Genomic DNA, 19,333 nt, shown 5'->3' on the forward strand with positions numbered 1-19,333 from the left:
CACTTCACCTCCACTGCTGCTCTCCAGCCTTTCTTCTTTTATTTGTTCCCCCTAACTCATTCCCTCCAAGGTTCTTGCTGACACAGAACGTGATTAACAGCTGGTTCTACTTCTGGTTAAATGTGCTAGTGAGTTGATTCGACAAAAGCATCCGCTAACAGATGATTTTAGCTGGCATAAGCCAATCTGTTCTCGATCACACAAAACTCTTACACAAACAATCCCAAGCACAACAATGAAAAGTCTTAGCTCTTTAATTTGATGTGCATGTTTACACAAACCAAAACACAGACGACAGGTTTCAATAGAACACGTGTTGGATTTGGATCTACACACACATTTTCCATCCCCAGGTTAAATGTTGAACACAATTAGCATTAATTTACATCAAAGAATTCCACGTAGCTCCAGTGTAGAAGCCCATTGTCTACAGCTGGACTGCAAACATCACACATGAAATCAAGACCGATGTAATCAACCATGGAAGATCCTAAAACCACCCACAGAAAAACACTCCAGCGTTTATAAGTCACAGATGAGCTTTGACATCAAGTGTACAAGTCTGTACCGCCAGCAGGTCTGTCATGATGTGTGTGCGTGTGTGTGTGAGATGAAATCAAATGTGTGAAAAAAGGCTGTATTTTCTTTACTTTGGCATTGGGGACCTTTGGGAGGGACAGGGATCCCCAAGTAGTCCTCAGACCAGGTCCACACGGCCAGCCATGTGAACACAGGCCTCAGCAGATTCAGGTCTCTAACCAGAACTTTACTGGTTTAAATGCAGCGCGAAGGAATAAAGACGTTAAAAAAAGAAAGAAGAGGAACACTGATTCTCCCCCTCCTGCCAGTGATTTCTAATCATCCTCATCAGGACGTACATGCGTGCAGAGCAGTCAAGAGAATAAATATACAGTGATGCCTCTGCAGCGACCTCGATCCCGGTCAGCTGACCAGGTCCTGTTCACCAGCTGTGTGACTCAGCCATCATATTCATGATGCACACACGTGGGAATGGGAGAGAAAACCAGCTGTTACATTTGTTCAGACGTCAGGAAAGAGAAAGAAACCTGGTACATTCTTGCGTTTGCCGGCTGATCCGGGGGGGACGCGTCTTCATCACGCCATTATTTCCTTCCATCAGTCATTTGTGCGATTCTGTTGTGAGACTGTGAGATCCGGTCCATCCGTGAGTCCCTGTGGACGTTTGCTGTCCTGAAGCCTTCAGGCCAAACATGAAGCACATTTCCTGCTCTTGAATTCATCCAGAATTGTGATGTTCCAATGTTCAGACAATATTTAGGGGGAAATGTCCGCCTTCGCGGGGATGTCTGGCTTGCTGTAAACACTCAGGAGAACCTGGGCACTAGAGCTCATAACTGAGTCACAACTGCAGTGAATGTTTATTCTACAGCTGTGACTATTTAATCAATAAATCGATATTTAGATAATGACTAAATATTAAACAACTAAGTCTGATTGTGTTCATAACGTTTGCAGTCAGGGCCGATCTATTCTGAGGGTGGCTTCATCCGTCTGTGGAGATGAATTCATGTTTCTGAGAACATGAAGTTCCACATGAAGAAATGGAGGTTCTTGAGGACCTGATGCTCCTCATCCTTGAGTGGCTACTTTGCACCTGACTGACACTGGCTGGAGGTGTTGAGTTGTCTCAGGGACAAATGTTCATGGCATCAGTGTCAAAGGTCAAACTGGTTACGATGTCGGACATAGAAATGAGGTCATATTTGAGCATGGATGCCACATTCCTGCAGATGTTCCACAGTAACATCTTCCCTGGAAACAATTTGGAATACTTTCAAATGAAGTTCTGGTTCTCTCTCCACATGAGGTGAAACCAGGGCCTGCTGAACCCGAGGAGACGATACGGTGATCAGCTGTTCCACTCAGGATGTCTCAGTAGTCCTCCCTCAAGCCGTGGGTTGTTCAGGCCTGCTCACACAGCTGCCAAGAATCACAGGTCAAGGAACGATTGTGCTCCTGATCTCTCAGTGGGTGTCGATGACCACCGCTTCAAAATCGCCGGAGGTCCCTCTGTGAACACAGACGCACACACACACACACACACACACACACACACACACACACACACAGACACACACCATCACGTCGCTGCCATCCGCAGCAGTGGGAGGCTTGTGAGAAACAACAGAGCACCTGTTGGTGAGCAGCGTCCCCCCGAGGGCCGTGGTCCCGTCTTTACTGACAAACAGCTGCAAGTTGCTGTCTGAAGGAGAAAAGAACGAGGAAGATGAGGGAAGGAACTTCTGAGAGGCTCAACGCTCCACAATCATCTGGAAACTCTGTCCTACCTTCATTGTTGCTGCTGTCAGAAAAATTCTGACTCTGAATAATCTTCTCCACGACGTCGTCAGCATCGATGCGGGTGTCGTCCACACAGCTGGGCTGCCTCTCCACGCCGTCCTTCTTCCGTCTGCTGCTGGGTGACACCAACGCAGCGGACAGGGTTCACACTGAGCTCTGCATCAAGCTGCTGCACTTCCCTCTGAAGCAGCCAGTATCACAAGGGCCCGCTGGGGTCCTGAGCTTTCATCCCCAGAGATCTTTGGAGACTGGGTGTGGGTTTCCATGTGCCTCCAATTTGTTGTGATCAAGCAAACCTGTTAACTCATGCTCTGGAGAACCCAAACGACCCATCATGTGGCAGGTGTGGAACACGTCCCTCAGGACTCCCACACATCCGTCTGGGGATGTGGGACATTTGATTCTTTGCTGATGCCACAATTTCAGAACTGATGTGGCCGATAACCGATATGTACGCTTGTTGACATCATCTGTACAGAAACAGGTTCATAGAACGACACTTTTCACACGCTTTCATACATTCTTGTACACGTTTCTTTATTTCTAACAAATCCTATGAATCATATATTACCTCATTGTATCCTCATACCCAAAAAACACAAAAAAGTGAAAAGGAAGAGACTCGAGCACCATACCAATACTAGTATGTTAAAAAAAGACGACCTGCGGATCACGTGCCGATAACGTTGCGTACGTGCTCATGGCCGTTGACCCTAAGGCTATAAACCCTGCCAGACACATGCCAAACCTTTGGGCCTGTTCCGTGCAGGAGTGGGCTTGTGGAGGGCCCGCCCACTACGACAGCTGTCCAATGTTAAACAAATCAGAAAACACACGTTTCGTAACTTCCTTTAGTGAAGGCTGAAGCCATCACAGGAGGCCAGATCACGTTGGCTGGTGCCCAAACACGACGGTACCAAGGTGTTTCAGCAGTACGGGATGTTCAAAAAATTCGTTCAAGAAACCAACCTGACATCGTAGCTACGACAAATTCAAGTCACCACTGTGGCACGACAGGAAAAGATGTAGGAATACGCCTCAGATTAACCCCTTCACTGCTGCTGCTGGTCGTCTTCCAAACACACGAGCTTCATTCTTTTATGTGTGTGGAGTGTGTGTGTGCATGTGTGTGTGTGGGGGGGCTGTTTCAGTCCAGCTGTTTTCACCTGAAACCAAAGTATTTGAGAATTACTGAGCATGCAGCTTGATAGAGAAGATGTGGATTATTCTGGATGGGAGTTTTTGATGTTCGTGTAGTTGTGCTGTTGTTGCAGTGGGTGTGTAGCAAGCACGTGGCTGGTGTTTCTGAATTCTTGAGTCACCGACATGAGTCATTAATGGCCGACACTTTTCTGGTGGAAACGTCACTTTAAGCTCACTAGTCAGTCGCTTCAACTCTGCGTCACACTGACTGATGTTCACCTGTGTGTTGACTTCAACACTGTTTACCATTCGAAAGTCAGAATGACATCGGACTCTTTAGTGTTTCAATGGAAGCTTCTAAGGCTGCTTCTGGGGGGGGGGAGCTCTTCTACTGACAGCTTCACCTCACATCACCTGGGAGGGTCATCCTTCACCACTGGCTCTTGTTTGTCGAAGACAAGAAAGCGTCTGCATGCCCCAAATCCACTGCTCCTCTCTCAGAGGGGGCTGGATTCCTGACTGATGCCCAGACACACATGACACCCTGACAGTATCGCGTTAGGAGCAACGGCAAGTGAAATTACCTGGATGCTCTGTTGGACTTGAGGGCTGCTGCAGAGGGGGGAGGAGGTCTCTCTGGTTTTGTAGGAGTTGCTTGTCGGTTCAGCTGTATGGGGGTGGAGGGGGTCAGCTGAGCAGGGTGGGCAAACCCACATGAAGTGCTGCTGCTGCTGGAGGAGGCACTCCGATGGTGGTGGAGGTCAGTAAGGCTGGAGGAGCGAGAGTGACCAGTGCTGTAGCCTAGCGGAGAGAAAACCAAGAGAGGAGAGGTTTTGCTTTCAAAGTCCCTTTTTTAAACCGTGGCTAGAAGAACCTGCAGCACTGCCATATTAGAATAAACTCAGGCACAAAAGCACATTTAGAAACAAGCAACAAATATCAAATCAAACATTAACAATTCGCTCCACGTCCCAGAACACAGCCCCTGAACAGCCCGCACACAACTAAAATCCAGCATCCATTTGTCCCTCATCTTATAATAGGCATGTTCTACCTTCAGTCTAGCCTTCCCCAGTCCTTCAAGAACCGGTACCTGTAAACAGAGGTAAGACCCATAAAATCCAGTTCTTCAGACAGCATCAGGAAGAGTATCGAGGTCAGATCCAGATCCAGTGTTTTTAAGACCAGAAAAAGTCAAGGTTGGCCCTCTGGATGTCCTCTATTAGGCCCCTTGGTGGTGCCAAAGTGATGAGTCGGTGCCAGAGAGTCGAGGCAACCAAGTTATTGACAAACCAAATTCGCCCCCATACAACAACCTGGGTGGCAGCCAGTTCTTTTTAGACAATCTTGCACACACACTTCCTCCTTAGCTTCCTCCCAGCTGTTTGATTTGAAACCCTCAGTACCCAGAAAAAGTGCAAACACTTTCAGCCCCTCTTTCCCAAACTAAGTCCTCCAGGCAGTCTGTGCACTCCTGACCCCTCAGCAGACCCAACCACAAAGCCTTGCTCTTTGCCCAGTTCACCCGTGCAGATGTTGCTTTCTCTGAAGATCCCCCTGACGGGACACGAAAATACTTAAATCATCTGCATGAGCAGAAAGTCTTAGTGGATGCTCCAGCGGGCAGACCTGGGCCATGAGAGCCCGCTGAGTCGGTCCCCTAAACCGATTAATAGAGGCTCTGTAACTGTACAGCCTTGTTTTGTCCCTCACGCCCAGGGACTGGCCGACTCAGCCCTGCCCCCATTTTTACCAAACACTGTGCACTATGATTCAGTAAATCAGGCCAAGACACAAACCCATCACTGAAGCCAATATCCTTCAGTGCAGAAAGCAAGTGAGATTGATCTGCTCTGTCAGAGGCTTTCTCCTGATCCGAGACAACAACACGTTGTAACAGTTACACAAAACATCAGAAAAATGTCCATGATCGTTCTGTCCAAGACACGGTGGCTCAGGTTGGTGAGTATGATACTTCCAAGCACTACTTGGAGTCTGTCTGTCACTGCTCTGGATGTCTGAACCACTTCAACCGGCCCCAGTCAATGCAAAGGAGCTGTGACTCACCAATTCCCTCAAGAATGCCAAACTTCTCTCCTTATCCCTAAGAGAGACACCAGCCACCCTTCTGAGGACACGATGTCTGCCACTTGTTCTTGCAATCTAGTTCTTACGGTCATGACCCGTATTCATGACAACAGGTGAGAGTTGGAGCAACGACCGACTGATAGACTGGGAGCTCTGCCTTATGGCTCAGCAACAGTGCTATAGAGCAGTGATTCCTAACCAAAGACTTGGGCTGCCAGCGCCACCTAGAGGGCCGCGAAAAACTTTCAGTTTTCCACCTGTGGGCCGCAGGACTGCACAGTTTATCAACTGGAGACAGCAGAGATATCCATGAGACGCTCCGTTACAATGCAGCTTTACATACACGTTCACAAGGTCGCCGGCTACCTGAGCTCGACGTGTGTGCAGGTTCACATACACACGTTTACCTCACTTTATTTGACAAGGATTTTGCTTGTCAAACAGCGAATGGATTTGGTTTATTATTTCATACAAGTCAAACATGAACTTCAGTCTCGAGGCGCTGCCCCTCAAGGCCCCTAACGACCTCGGCCCAGTGGCCCTCACCTCCCACGTGATGAAAGCCATGGAGAGGGTTGTTAGACAGCTCATCCTCTCTTGGACAGGCTCACAGCTCGAGCCCCTACAATTCAGAGGCATCAGCGACGCCAAAGCCTTCATCATCGACACCGTCCACAAACACTTGGAGCTTCCCAACACCTCGGCCACGCTTCTGTTTGCAGACTTCTCCTCTGCTTTTAACAGCCTGCAGCCACACATCCTGGCAGAGAGGCTCCACCTAACCAGGACAACCAGCTCATTCTCTGGATCCTGGACTTCCTCACCCACAGACCACAGAGAGTCCAGATCAACAACAACCTGTCTGACCTCCTTAACACCTCTACAGGCTCTCCACAGGGCTGCATGCTCTCACCCCTGCTCTTCATCCTCTACACCGATGAGTGCAGGACCTCACAACCTGATTGTCATCTGGTGAAGTCTGCTGACGACACAGTCCTCCTGTCCCTCCTGTCCGGCTCCACCCAGCACCATGGACCTGCCCTGCAGCAGTTTGTTGAGTGGTGTTTCTCCAGATTCCTCCCTCACCCACTGCTTTTCCTCTGTCACAGCCAAGGTAAATCTCCCCTGGACCTGTCAGTACCTTTCAACAGCCTCTGGAGTCCTGCTGAGTAGCATATCCCATAAAAAGTTCTTTCTTCAGTCAGACGGCTTCCCTGACCACATCACACTTCACTCATTTTTATTTTCATTTCATTTAGACAAACCCTTTTTCTTTCCGTGTCTCGTCTTTCCTGGATTTAATCGGTAGCTTTTCTTTCTTTACTCAGATGTTCATTCCTGGCCAATATCTCATCTTTAAAACAGAATTTAAAAATCGATCCACATCGGGAATGTTGGAGCTCACTGATCAAGCCTTGTTTGCAGCAGCAGGTCATAAATCTCAGAGGCATCAACTCCTTGAGGGAGGAGATCTCTCTGACCTGATATCTTACTGTGCTGGCTGGCGTAGCTGGAGCTACGGAAGTGACCTGAGTGGAAGACGTCATCTGGGGTGCAGACACTGTCACCCTCCTCAGGCAGGCCTGCACAAGACACACACACACACACACACACAGACACACACACACACACACACACACACACACACACATTAGGACCCAACCCTAATCCTGATCTTAACCAATTGATGCCAGACCCTAACCTAACTTAACTCTAACTTCAACCAGGCACTAAGAAATTCTGTTGTGCCGCATGACGTCTGTCTTTGGTCCCCTTGAGGACTGGAGGTCCTGATAAGGTTTGTTAGATTTGCTGAGTTCAGTGGCTATTATGTTTTTAATTTTTACTCAAATACACATTTGATTAAGGACAAATGCAGGATACACAGGACACGATCAACACCCTCGGCCCGGCCCTAGCGGTCCATACAGACGACCGAAGGCTGTTTTTGAACAAAAGCAGTTGAAGTTGTTTCAGGAAATTTCTTCACTAAATGAAACTCTACTTGTTTGAAATAGATGTGCCTTTGTGTCGATTTGTGTCCATGTCCTCAGTGGGAAGCTAAAGGCTAATAATGGTGACCAAGAGGACACAGAGACGCAGAAACAAAGACCCGATGGATAGAGAAAATAAGATGTTTATAGTTGTGCTCAGAAGTTTACATACACTGTCAAACAACTGTGTTTAATCTTCTTAAATCATAACGACAACGGCAACTCCTTCAAGTGACCCTGATCAGAAGTTTACACATCCTGGTGATTTTGGCCTGATAACACGCGCACAAGTTGACACGGGTTTGAATGGCTCCATAAGGTAACCAACCTCACCTGTGAGCTGCTCGTGTGTGTGTGTGTGTGTGTGTGTGTGTGAAAAAGGTCTGTGAGTTTGTGGGCTCCTGACAGACCCTAGCATCTTTCATCCAGTGCTGCACTGACGTTTCTGGACTCTGAGTCATGGGGAAAGCAAAACAATTGTCCACAGAGTGCAAATCTCTCTCTAGTCCATTCTTACTCTAAACTCTTCTTTGCCACCATTACGAGCACTCGGGACACTTTTTCTGCTTGTTTTTCTCCCGTGCACTCGACACCCAGCTCTATTTTCTTCTATGAAATTTAATGGCAGTTGGCTGGAAAACCTGCTTAACCCCAAATTTACACCAGGTGTGTCATCCATCCTCCACACAGCTGCAGTGTCCACCAGTGCACTTTGCCTGCCTGACTTTGTTAACTCGCTCAGATTTTGCCGATTGGGTTATTGTCTCATTGTTTAGGTTTTTCTATCAAGTGCATGCAAAGTTCGTGGTCACATCATGTCTTCATCTCTTTGTTTTTGTGATAAGGAGTTTACGCGTGGGGTTTTATTTTGAAAATTGACCAAGTTCATTATTCTGTTCCTGTGCTGACTTCCTGTGTGGCTCAATCTACTCTGAGCAGCCACATATTGCTATTCCTGAGTTGCTTCTGGGACGTGCCTGACGTGCTGCAGCGCTTCTGATGGAAGCCAAATCCTTGATTAGAATGGCCATGATTAGATCCACCAACTGTGGTGCCATGCAGCAGACACACGTCCTGTGTCAGAAGAACAGGACTGTAATCTCGTGAGAGCTGCTGAGGTGTTACAGGCTGATACAGGCCCAAAGCCTTGCATACCCTTGCAAGGTAGACTATTTTATGTATTATAATAATGTATTCAAATAGAATTGTTCATATTCAAATATTTCTTTATTTTATATTTTTGAAAATGTGATAGTCAGGCCCATACCTAACATACAAGCGATGCTGAGCAGTTACCTGAGCTACGAACTGATGACTGTCTGTGTTTGATGGCATGAAGTCCATCCGTGACGCCCCCTAGTGGCTGTACTCTGTCTTCCGTGCTGTCACCCTTACAGTCCAGCTGCAGGGTGGGGTCCTCGTCCCCAACAGAGACAGACTTGGCAGTACTGGGAGGCCTGATGGTAAAACCACAATCGTATAACATGTCGCATGTTGGATCAGTTAACCACAGCCACACTTCTGTCAGTAGGAACTTACGTTTTGAAGCAGGGATCCCCAGACAGAAGCGTCATCCCGATTGTTACCTATGAAAGCGTTTTAGAGAGTTACTAAGCTAAAGTGTTGTTCTGGACAGAAACAGACAGCGTGTGTTCATCCTGCCTTGAGAACGGAGTTGTCCTGCCGAGTGTTTTTTGTGTCGTATCCCTCCAGGATGCAGCAGCGAACTGTGGAACCGGAACCAGCAAACTCTGCAATGTTGAGATCTACAAAGCCTAGCTAGAGACAGACAGACAGACAACAAGAGAACCTCATTCCAAACTGGGAGTAACTCAGACCTGGATGTAGCAGGAATGCAGATCTCAAGTCTCTATCCTGATGTTCCCAGCCTGTCTGAAACCTCATGCAGACGACAATAACCTCTGTTGGCATCCTTCTTCAGTGCTGCTCCGACATCATGAATGAGTGTTGATGGTTTCTGACATTTGTCCACATAAATTCTGGGTAGATTTTCAGTCGCAGCTTGGATTCAAAACTAAATCCTCTTGAGCTGCGTTTACATGGACCCTCACATTCCACTAACAGTCTGGAACATGAAACATGGAATTTATAAAGGCAATCTGATGCTGAACAAGCATGTCTGTTATATCAAGAAGGTTATAGTTAAATCTGAAGACCAAACATTCCAGGACAACTCCATCCATCCATCCATCTTCTACCTCTTATCCTGTTAAGGGCTGTGAGGGGTGGAGCCTGTCCCAGCAGCCTCCAGGTGAGAGGCAGGGTTCACCCTGGACAGGTCACCAGTCCATCACAGGACCAACACATAGAGACAGACAACCATTCACACTCACAGTCACACCTACAGTCAATTTAGAGTATCAATCAGCCTCGTCCCCTCTTGATGTCTTTGGACTGTGGAGGAAGCTGGAGTACCAGAGAGAACCCACACAGGAACAGGGAGAACATGGAGACTCACACAGAAAGATCCTGTGATGGAGCCAGGACTGGAACCTGGAACCTTCTTGCTGTGAGGAGACAGTGCTGACCACTGCTCCACCGTGCCACCCAAGGACAATTCCTTTGACAGCAAATTTTTAAATCCCATATTGCTGATTAATGGGAAACTGCACATAGAAAAATAAAGGCCCTAAATGGAACCTTCTGAGAGATGCGAAAAGACAACCATTTTGAGTCCAAAAGAGAACCTCTATAGCAAGAGGTTATTTAAAGATGCCAAAAGGTTTCTCACGTCGTTGTTTTCGTCACGCTGGATGAAAACAACGACGTCAGACCCTTTTTTCCTTGACGAAAATGAGACGAACGTCACCATCGCCCTGTAAAGACTAAAATGTGACGAAAGTGTATTCATTTTCGTCTGACGAGAACGAGACGAGACTAAATTGTTAGTCGGTGGACGATCAAAGTTTCAAAACATGCGGGTTTTTTTCCCGCCAAGTATAACATGCGTGCAATGTCAATCAAGAGCTCAAACATCAGAACGGAGCCAGCTGTGGCTGTTGGTCCTAATGGCCACGCCCCTATCATCAGTACACACGCACTAAAAGCCTCTCTCTCGCGCACACACATGCACACACACAGACAGTCTGGGCCTGTCTGCAGCGGACGAGACACACACCATGGCAGCAGCAGCGGTGTCGGGTGGTCGTAAAAAGAGGGATGATTAAAGCATAGCTTTAGTCCATGTTAGGCCAGCCCTGTGATAAAGTTTCTGTTTTGTATGAAGCCTAAAGTTTGGTGGTGGTGGTGGTGGTGGTGGTGGTTCCACTTCCCCGTGGTGCAGAGAGCGCTTCCTAGTGCTACATGCTAAAGCTAGAATGAACGGGGCTGCCAGGGGCCCTGCTAATGTTGTTATGAATAAAACATGTCCATTTGTGGACGGGGGGCAGGTGAAATGCTTTGACCCTTGTTTGTGGGACAGGGAAACACGGGAGTCCTCAGACCTGCTGCTGTTCCCTGTCTAAGCAACACACCTGGATGCTTTAACCAACAACAGCAGCTGAAGAGGACATGAGGTCGTTCACATGGAAGTCAAGTGTGCTTTTACTTTGATTAGTCCTATTTTATTGTGATACAATACTCCTATTGTGTGCCAGTGTGTTGTCTGCATCTGCAACAAAAGAATAAAAGTAAAAGATAGAGAAAGAAAAAGGGGAAAAACTCACCTTTGAAGGTGGATCAGTTTCAGTGCTTCATTCTAACACTGTAGTGTATCTATTAAGTCCATACACACGTCTTTTTATTTATAGGTATCTTTGATATTTGACTAAAACCTTTGAGTGAGATCAAGGATAGAAATGACAAAAATGTGACTAAAAGTATTTAGTCCAAAAGACTGAGACTAAAACTAAATCTAAAATGCCTGCCAAAAACAACACTGGTTCCTCAAAGAACCAACATTAAATGGTTCAACTTAAGCAAAAATAGGTTCTTTCAGGAACCAATTTGGAGTCCTTTGTAGATCCAACTCGTTCAAGAAAGAACCCATTTTAAATGGTTCTCTGGTAAGTTTTCAAAATAAGTGGTTCTATAGACATCACACCCACTCCTGCACGACACACTCTTCTCCCCATCCCGTCTACAGGACGGCAATATCCAGATGTGCTTGAGGGAACACTCGTTTCCCGGTGAAAATAAAAATGACATGAACAAAATAAACCTGTACAACAAAAGAGGAACATACACACCATAGATAATCAAAAAAAAGGAGAACAAAATATAACAATGACACTTGAAACTAACGTTCTCCCTCATCAGGGCCTCATCACCAGGCGTCCAACTCCTCCTGGGGGGTGGCGAGCTTGTTGAGAGGCTCTGTGGTTGTCTTCCTGGAGCCTGCTGACCCCACTCACTCACTCGCTCCCTACTTGGTCACTCACACAGTCACTACTCAGTCACTCAGCCAGCAGCAGGCTCATTATTATCCTCATCATTATTCGCCACTAGCACAGATTTCCATTGCTTTGCTAAATCATTAAATATCAGTAGGTCAGAACCCTTCTTGGCACCCCCTCTCCTGGATGCTGACACTTAGACTCACCTGTGACGGAACTGCATGAACGGATTGAAATACTGCTGACGGAGCGACATCATGATGGTGATTTGTTAGTGTGGCTCTCCCTCTCTCTTACACACACACACTCACACACACACACACACACACACACACACACACACACACACACTCACCTTTGAGAAGGCCTTTCCCCCTTTGAGCTCCTGTAACAATCAGAGATAGACTCATGAGCATCCCTGATGTACTGGTTTGTGTGTGTGTGTGTGTGTGTGTGTGTGTGTGTGTGTGTGTGTGTGTGTGTGGTTTACCTTGCGTACAGATACTCTACAGATGCAGGGGTCCAACACCCCAGTGACTGGATTAGCACTCATTTTACACACAAAAGAGAACTTCTTTCCCCATCGAACACAGTTCTGCTCCACCTCCTTCCTGCATGCGTTTTCACACACACACACACACACACACACACACACACACACACACACACACACACACACACACACACACACACACACACACACAGAGTTTAAAACAAATGTTGTACAATGTGTAAAGTTCCTTGCCTCTGTAAAATAAAGGCGTGTCGACGAACATACATCAATAAATCAGTCAACATGTAGACAGAAAATACTGAGGGAATGTAGAATGAAGTCAAAGATCAGTTGAATATGCAGGTGCACAGAAATAGAAAAACAAATATTATTACTTTTTCATTTATTCATTCTATATTCACGGCTACATCTGCTTTCATGTATTTTTTCACCCTAATTTTTTGTCTCTATTTATTTTTCTCCAACCTGTAGGCTTGGCTTGGGGGGGGGGGTGTCTTGGTTTAACTTTGACTGTCGTGGTGATTTGACTTTATCGTGTAAGTGGACTGTGACTTCCTTCATTGGCAACATTTTCTTATGGAAGACATTCATCCTAAGGAGATGAGAAGCAGGGTGGAGCTTCTTCCCTGGAGGGGAATAAAACCTTTATCTCCATTTGTGGAATTTGGGAGGTAACGCAGTGAAATGAGGCCTCGTGGGATCGAGCCAGCGTGCCCCTCCCTCCTCGGTCTACAAACAGGCCGAGCAGTATCAGAGGCAGCCGTAAATCATTCCAGCTGAAACCACCAGAGTTATCAGCAAACTCAAGTTGCTTGACACAGGTCACTTTCTTGCCCAAACACACTTAGCTATGATGTTATCAGCCGCCTCCGTGAGAGCCGACGCTATCAGCACTTCACCTCCACAACGCTGACTCAGCCGGTTGCTCTGCCCTCGTCAGAACGTCATGGGTGCGCCTGGCTCTGGGCAAGCCAGCCGCCACTCGCCTGGGATCCAACCTAAGGTCTCAGGAAGCCCTCGAACAGCCTTCTGAGAACTAACCACCCACTCACCGAGCCGGGCGATGCCATCATCAACAAGCTGCTGAAGCCTTCTTTGCACAACTTGCTATTCTTACTTCAACACTTCCAGAACTGATTCAGAAATAGCACCTCAAGTTTGTGTTCAACATTTGACAAAATGAAAGAGTGCAGCAGACACGGCAATGGGACATGTAAATACCCAAAGAGGAAGGTGAGGAAATACATTTACAGCTCCACAAACAACCAGAAGATCCCGCATTGATCTGGAAACCCTGATGTCACTCCTGATGAAGGCGAAGTTTACCAGACTAAACCCTCCTAACAGGATCATCACATGACTCGCAGCGAAGGATAAAAACACACCTCTCAATTTTTGTTGTCTGATAAAGGGCAAATTAGCAGACTGAACAAAAACAGTGTTTGAGCAAACCTTGTATGCAAGTATGTACACTACCAGTCAATCCTCTGGACACCTTCTCATTTCATGTTTTTTCTTTATTTGTTCTACTTTCTACATTGTAGATTCATACTGAAGACATCAAATATATCCATCAAGATATTTGGAATTATCTAGTAGAGAAAAGAATTGTTAAATAAGTGAACATGTTTATGTTCTAGATTCCCCAAAGGAGCCTCCCTTTGCTTTGTTGCCAGCGCTGCAAACCCTTGGCCTTCTCTCAGGGAGCTTCATGACCTCTCAGGTTCGCCTTGTCAGGGTTCATTTGTGGAACTTCCTACCCTCTTAATGGGGTGGGGGGCATCAGTTGTGCTGAGCAGAAGTCAGGTTGCTACACAGCTGACATCTGAAATAAATTTGAATGGGTCCCAAAGTGCAGTCACAGAACCATCAAGCGCTACCATGAAACTGGCTCACATGAGGACCGCCAAGACCAAGAGTCTCCTCTGCTGCTGAGGATGAGTTCACCTGAGTCAGCAGCCTCAGGAATCACAAGCTAACAGCTCCTCAGACCAGAGTCCAGATAAAAGCCTCCCAGAGTTCTCGTAGCAGACACGTCTCCACACCAACCGTTCAGAGGAGACGGCGCCAATCAGACCTTTGTAATCAAACAGCTGCTAAGAAACCACTGCTAAAGAAAAGCAACAGGCAGAGGAGATTTGTTTGGGCCAAGATACTCAAGGAAGGGACATCAGACCAGAGGACACCTGGGCTTTGCTCTGATGAGTCCACATTTGAGATCTTTGGTTCCACCTGCCGTGTCTTTGTGCGATGCTGCAAAGGTGAACGGATGGTCTCTACATGCATGGTTCCCACCGTGAAGCATGGAGGAGGAGGTGTGATGGTGTGTGTGTGTGTGTGTGGGGGGGGGGGGCTTTGCTGGTGACACTGTTGGGGTTTATTCAACACTGAAGCAACACTGACCAACATGGTTACCACAGAGTCCTGCAGCGACACGCCATCCCATCTGGTTTGTGTTTAGTTGAACCATCATTGATTCATCAACGGGACGACGACCTCAAACACACCTCCAGGCTGTGTGAGGGCTACTTGTCCAAGAAAGAGAGTGATGGAGGGCTGCAGCACACGACCTGGCCTCCACAGTCACCTGACCTGAACCCAATCCAGATGGTTTGGGATGAGACGGTGAGTCCAGACTTTAGACTGGTAGTGTATGTATGTGTTTACATGTATGTGTGTGTGTGTGTGTGTGTGTATATATATATATATATATATATATATATATATATATATATATATATATATATATATATATATATATATATATATATATATATGCATGTGTTTATATGTATGTATACATATATGTGCATGTATGTGTGTGTATGTATGTATGTGTGTAGGTGTATATATGTATGTGTGTGTGTATATATATATATATATATGCATGTGTTTATATGTATGTATACATATATGTGCATGTATGTGTGTGTATGTATGTATGTGTGTAGGTGTATATATGTATGCATGTATGTGTATATATGTATGCGTTTACATGCATATATATATATATATATATATATATATATATATATATGTGTGTGTGTGTGCGCTGTATGCATGTGTATACTGTATATGTACGTGTGTATGTACTCCTGTAACAGAGTCCATCATGATGTTTTCTCTCAGAAGCTGATAAGAGATTCCAGTCCTTCCTCTTATCTGAAGGGGGACCAGGCGTCCACAATCCAGCCACACAGGTTCTGCAACTTTCTTGTTGTTTTTACAGTCTGGCCTGCTGAGACAAACACACCTTTGTACAAGCTGGCCTCTGTCCTGCCAGGACGTCCAGCTGATCATGACTGCTGGTTACAACCTCCAGCACAAACGATGATTTTGTGTCTGTTGGGTGAGTGAACAGAGAAACCACCAACTAGCCACTCTGGCATGAAGAGAAGGAGCCTGCTGCTGCTCTGACCCACCGGAGTGTCCCACCAACACGCTGTTGCTCTGCGAGATCCACAGCTGACGTCACACCTTGTTCATTATCCCTGTAGCAACCAGAGGAGCACTCCTGGGGGCTCAACGCCTGAGCCCCTCCCCCATTAGTGATAATTCATTAGCAAAGATATCAGCCCCACTTATGTTGTCACACTGAATCTAGAATTAATGGTGCTCTTTGGTGACTGATGCAGTCATAATACTTGATTTTGCTGTAGCTTCTCTTAAAAATTGCATCAGAATTTGTGGGATTTTTATTTAGTTTGTTGTGGTAAAATTCCAATTTGATGCAAAAACTGCGATTTGTTGATACCCCTCATTGTAAAGGAGACCCCTGCTGTAATAAAAGCGCATAGATACTTTAAACAATAATGCATACAAGAGTGGTTCTACAATAAAGCTGGTGTAATTAGCACAACACTGGATGCATAAAAGGCACAGTTGCCATGTCGTAAGGTTTCTATTAATCTCATGTTATTATTGACATGTTTTTGACATTTGACATTATTGACATGCTTTCCTGATTGTTTTCACATCAACCTAAGTTGAGGACAGAGGGAGGAAGGAGGGAGGACAGACAGTGAAGACAGAGGGAGGAAGGAGGGAGGACAGAGGAAAGACAGAGTGAAGACAGAGGGAGGAAGGAGGACAGAGTGCAACATGTCAGCAGTTTCGTGATCAGGAGAAGTTTTACTAAACCTAAGTCCTCTTTTTAAAGAGGGATTTCAGCTCCATTCACATTTGGGAGTGGGGGGGTGTTGGAGACAAGGAGCGTATTTGTATTTCCAAAAGTATAGAAAGCTCAATAGCGCCATCGTTTGGTCTACACATTGGCACAGCATGAGGAGTCCATCAAGTCAACTTCGTTAGCCGAACCGTAGCACAACCCAACACAGCCGGCTAGCAGGTGGTGTCCTGCAGCGTCAAGGACAGCCGAGCTGGAGCAGGTGAGCAGCACCCCTCAGCTGGCTCTCACCTGTCCTTCATGAGGCTCTACCTGAAGAAGGGGACACGCTTGGCCTGAAGGTGACCAGTTTAGATCTCTGGTTTGATTTCTGCGCTGAGTTCTTGTTGAGTGCTATCACTTTATTATCTATCACCGTTGTTAAATGTGAAAAGCACTACAGAGCTGGTTTCAAGACTCAGTGGCATCGGGACTCAATTCTAGTTTGGTTTTATTTAGTAGTTGTTGAAAATTCTCCAAGCTTGTATAAAACTCTGCTGTAGTTGCTGTTTAATGAGCAATGGCTGATGGCAACACATGATCCAGCACTGACATCCTGCTGGGCCCTGGGTCTCACAGCTCTGAGCGATGATAGCGTGATGTGACGGAGGGTTACAGGAATGAAGGTGCAGCTACAGCCCCAGTCTTGATGGTCGAAGCTTTTTCCTTTTTGTAATTCTCTCTCTCCATTTGTTTGCTCTTTATTCTTTATTCATTTGAATTACTTTCCTCTTCTTGTGTTGTGCAATGTTGTTGTTTACGTCAGCTGGTTGCCATGACAACCCATCCAGGATGTACCCTGCCTCTTGCCCAGCGTGAACTGGGAACCCCCCCCCCCCCTCCAACAACCCTTAACGGATGAACGGATGAGCAGTATAGAAAATGGATGGAAGGATGGTCACCATGATGTTTTATGGCCAAGACCTCTGACAGTTGGCGCAACATTGATGGTCACCCACAAGACACACTTGGCAGGAGGGAACATTGTTCCCAAGTCCCAGATCTCAACCAGGAGGAGTCTGACTCAAGTGTCTCAGGAGACCGGCAGACTCGGATCCTCTGTGAGACCAAGTGTCCAGTAAAAGCCAGATACTCAACCACCAAGTGCTCCTGATGCCTTTAATGCCCATGTGTACTACTAAACACACAGAAACCACTGCTGACATGTCTGTCACATTCCTTCATGTCCTGCACCTGGACATGTACAGTGACACGAGCTGAGCTCAGCAGGGGGACTAGATGTGAGACCAGATCAGGTGAAATAACACCAAGCCGCCTACCTTGTCTCCTCTAGTCCCTGGCTAACTTCAAGACAACTCTAGCAGGGACCGGGGAGGGGGGGGGGCAAGTGTGTAAAGGGTGTAGTGTCGCGTCTCGCAAATCTGTCAAACTGATGATCGACCCTGACTGAGAAAACACCCCGCAGTCGAGTTTCCTGGCCGCGATGGAGGCTCCAACAACCAGGAAGTGAAAGGTGCAACTACCTGGATGACAACACGGCGAAGTCTCCGCCATCCATCAGCCGGATCTTGCAGAAAAGCAGTCCGTTGACGAAGGGCACAGCGGCGAGCTCCTCCAGAGTGAAGCCCACTTGGAACTTGAACTTCTTCTTCTTCGTCAAGAACGACATTCTCCGCGGTTGCTGCTATGATGGGCACCTCCACGAAATACGACCCGTGATGTGGCTTCGATGAGGAGCCTCTTTCCTCCAGGATTCATGTGTTCGCACACCGGTGGTGTCCGCCGTCTGCCGGCTCGTCTCTCCCGACCAGGCAGCTGCCACGCAAACACCGAACCCGCTCGATGACTCGCTTAACTTTCTAATACTAACTTCCGGTGCAGTTCATCGCTCCACCGACCTGTTGCACCTCGTACTCGAGTCAATAGGACCAGTGGCGGAGTGCCGGGCTCCAGACATCGGGGTTCCTCCAGGACGCGCGGATCCGCGTAGGGAGGCGGGATGAGGAACCGTCTTCAAAGTCCCAACACAGGTTTATGTGCGGAAGTCCAGTGCTACGAGTGCCACCCCTGCAGGGAATCAACTCGGTGGAGTGTCTGACAGTCAGGTGAGTGCGCTCCTGACCCCCCCCATGCTTGTCATGAACGTGTCACACGACCGTGAGGACATAACAATACTGTTGACCTGAGCGGACCACAAGTCCCATCAGCCATGCCAAGCGTTTCTCTCACCTGCCCCAGCTGCTGAGGAATTATAAACTCAAGATTATGTAATTATGAATTGATTATTTGAGTGTCTCCCATGAACGGCTTTTTCAACCCTCGTCTCCTCTGGGCTCCGATTCGTTCAGCTTCAGCTGTGTTGTGTTGTGGTGTGCAAGTTTTCCCAAATCACACTGCAAATGTTCACCTCTTCAGGAAAAATGTTTGAAGTTTGAAGATACTGAGTCCCCAATAGCCGAGCAACAGACTGGCGACCTGTCCAGGGTGAACCCCACCTCTCACCCAATGTCAGCTGAGATAGGCTCCACCCCCCGTGACCCTATAAAAAATAGATGGATGGATGATCTCAAGTTTGCCAGAACTGTAGACCAGGGAATGGTTTGATTTCCCAGGTGTCGTAAGAAATGATGTTGGTATGTTTGTATCTTCCTGGACTTCAGATGCACCACATCACGTGGTGCCAGCTTCCCAGAACGGACTGGACATGGGAATAACATTCATAAAACTCAGGTTACTGCGACTCACACAGACTTTTTTCATTAGTTTTGTG

General features: G+C 47.0%; 2 protein-coding genes across 4 annotated transcripts in view; one reads left to right on the forward strand and one right to left on the reverse strand.

Annotated features, from left to right (window-relative positions):
• Positions 1 to 250: 250 nt before the first annotated feature.
• On the reverse strand, positions 251 to 18,666 carry LOC147244361 (early estrogen-induced gene 1 protein-like). 3 transcript variants are annotated; one of them, XM_086187362.1, is made up of 11 exons: positions 18,087 to 18,666; positions 12,414 to 12,534; positions 12,279 to 12,308; positions 9,231 to 9,347; positions 9,108 to 9,154; positions 8,865 to 9,025; positions 7,056 to 7,157; positions 4,071 to 4,287; positions 2,331 to 2,455; positions 2,176 to 2,245; positions 251 to 2,052 (listed from the first exon to the last, which is right to left on the reverse strand). In XM_086187362.1, the coding sequence occupies exons 1-11, from the start codon at positions 18,230 to 18,232 to the stop codon at positions 2,007 to 2,009; spliced, it is 1,182 nt and encodes a 393-aa protein (XP_086043488.1). In that variant the 5' UTR covers positions 18,233 to 18,666; the 3' UTR covers positions 251 to 2,006. The 3 variants fall into 3 exon arrangements, with proteins under 3 accessions (XP_086043488.1, XP_086043490.1, XP_086043487.1); XM_086187364.1 differs by having other exon boundaries at positions 2,331 to 2,458; positions 7,068 to 7,157; positions 18,087 to 18,665; XM_086187361.1 differs by having other exon boundaries at positions 2,331 to 2,458; positions 18,087 to 18,665.
• The window catches only part of pam (peptidylglycine alpha-amidating monooxygenase), a 45,414-nt gene continuing 44,095 nt past the window's right edge, over positions 18,015 to 19,333 (forward strand). The window contains exon 1 of the mRNA XM_086187357.1: positions 18,015 to 18,668. The gene's annotated coding sequence lies outside the window, so the exon portion shown is untranslated. The remainder of the gene's footprint in view (positions 18,669 to 19,333) is intronic.

Source organism: Aulostomus chinensis, chromosome 19, assembly GCF_037954235.1.
Source record: "Aulostomus chinensis isolate RoL2024-O1b breed Wild chromosome 19, RoL_Achi_v1.0, whole genome shotgun sequence".
NCBI classification, from domain to species: Eukaryota; Metazoa; Chordata; class Actinopteri; order Syngnathiformes; family Aulostomidae; genus Aulostomus; species Aulostomus chinensis.

Bases quoted from the DNA above. Each gene is read 5' to 3' on its own strand.
- LOC147244361 (XM_086187361.1), bottom strand. From the start codon at position 18,232: ATGTCGTTCTTGACGAAGAAGAAGAAGTTCAAGTTCCAAGTGGGCTTC. The intron at 9,348-12,278 runs GTGAGTGTGTGT...GTCTGTCTCTAG, and splicing joins GGGGAAAGGCCTTCTCAAAG to CTAGGCTTTGTAGATCTCAA. The intron at 2,053-2,175 runs GTGCTCTGTTGT...CTGTGTTCACAG, and splicing joins GGGACGCTGCTCACCAACAG to AGGGACCTCCGGCGATTTTG.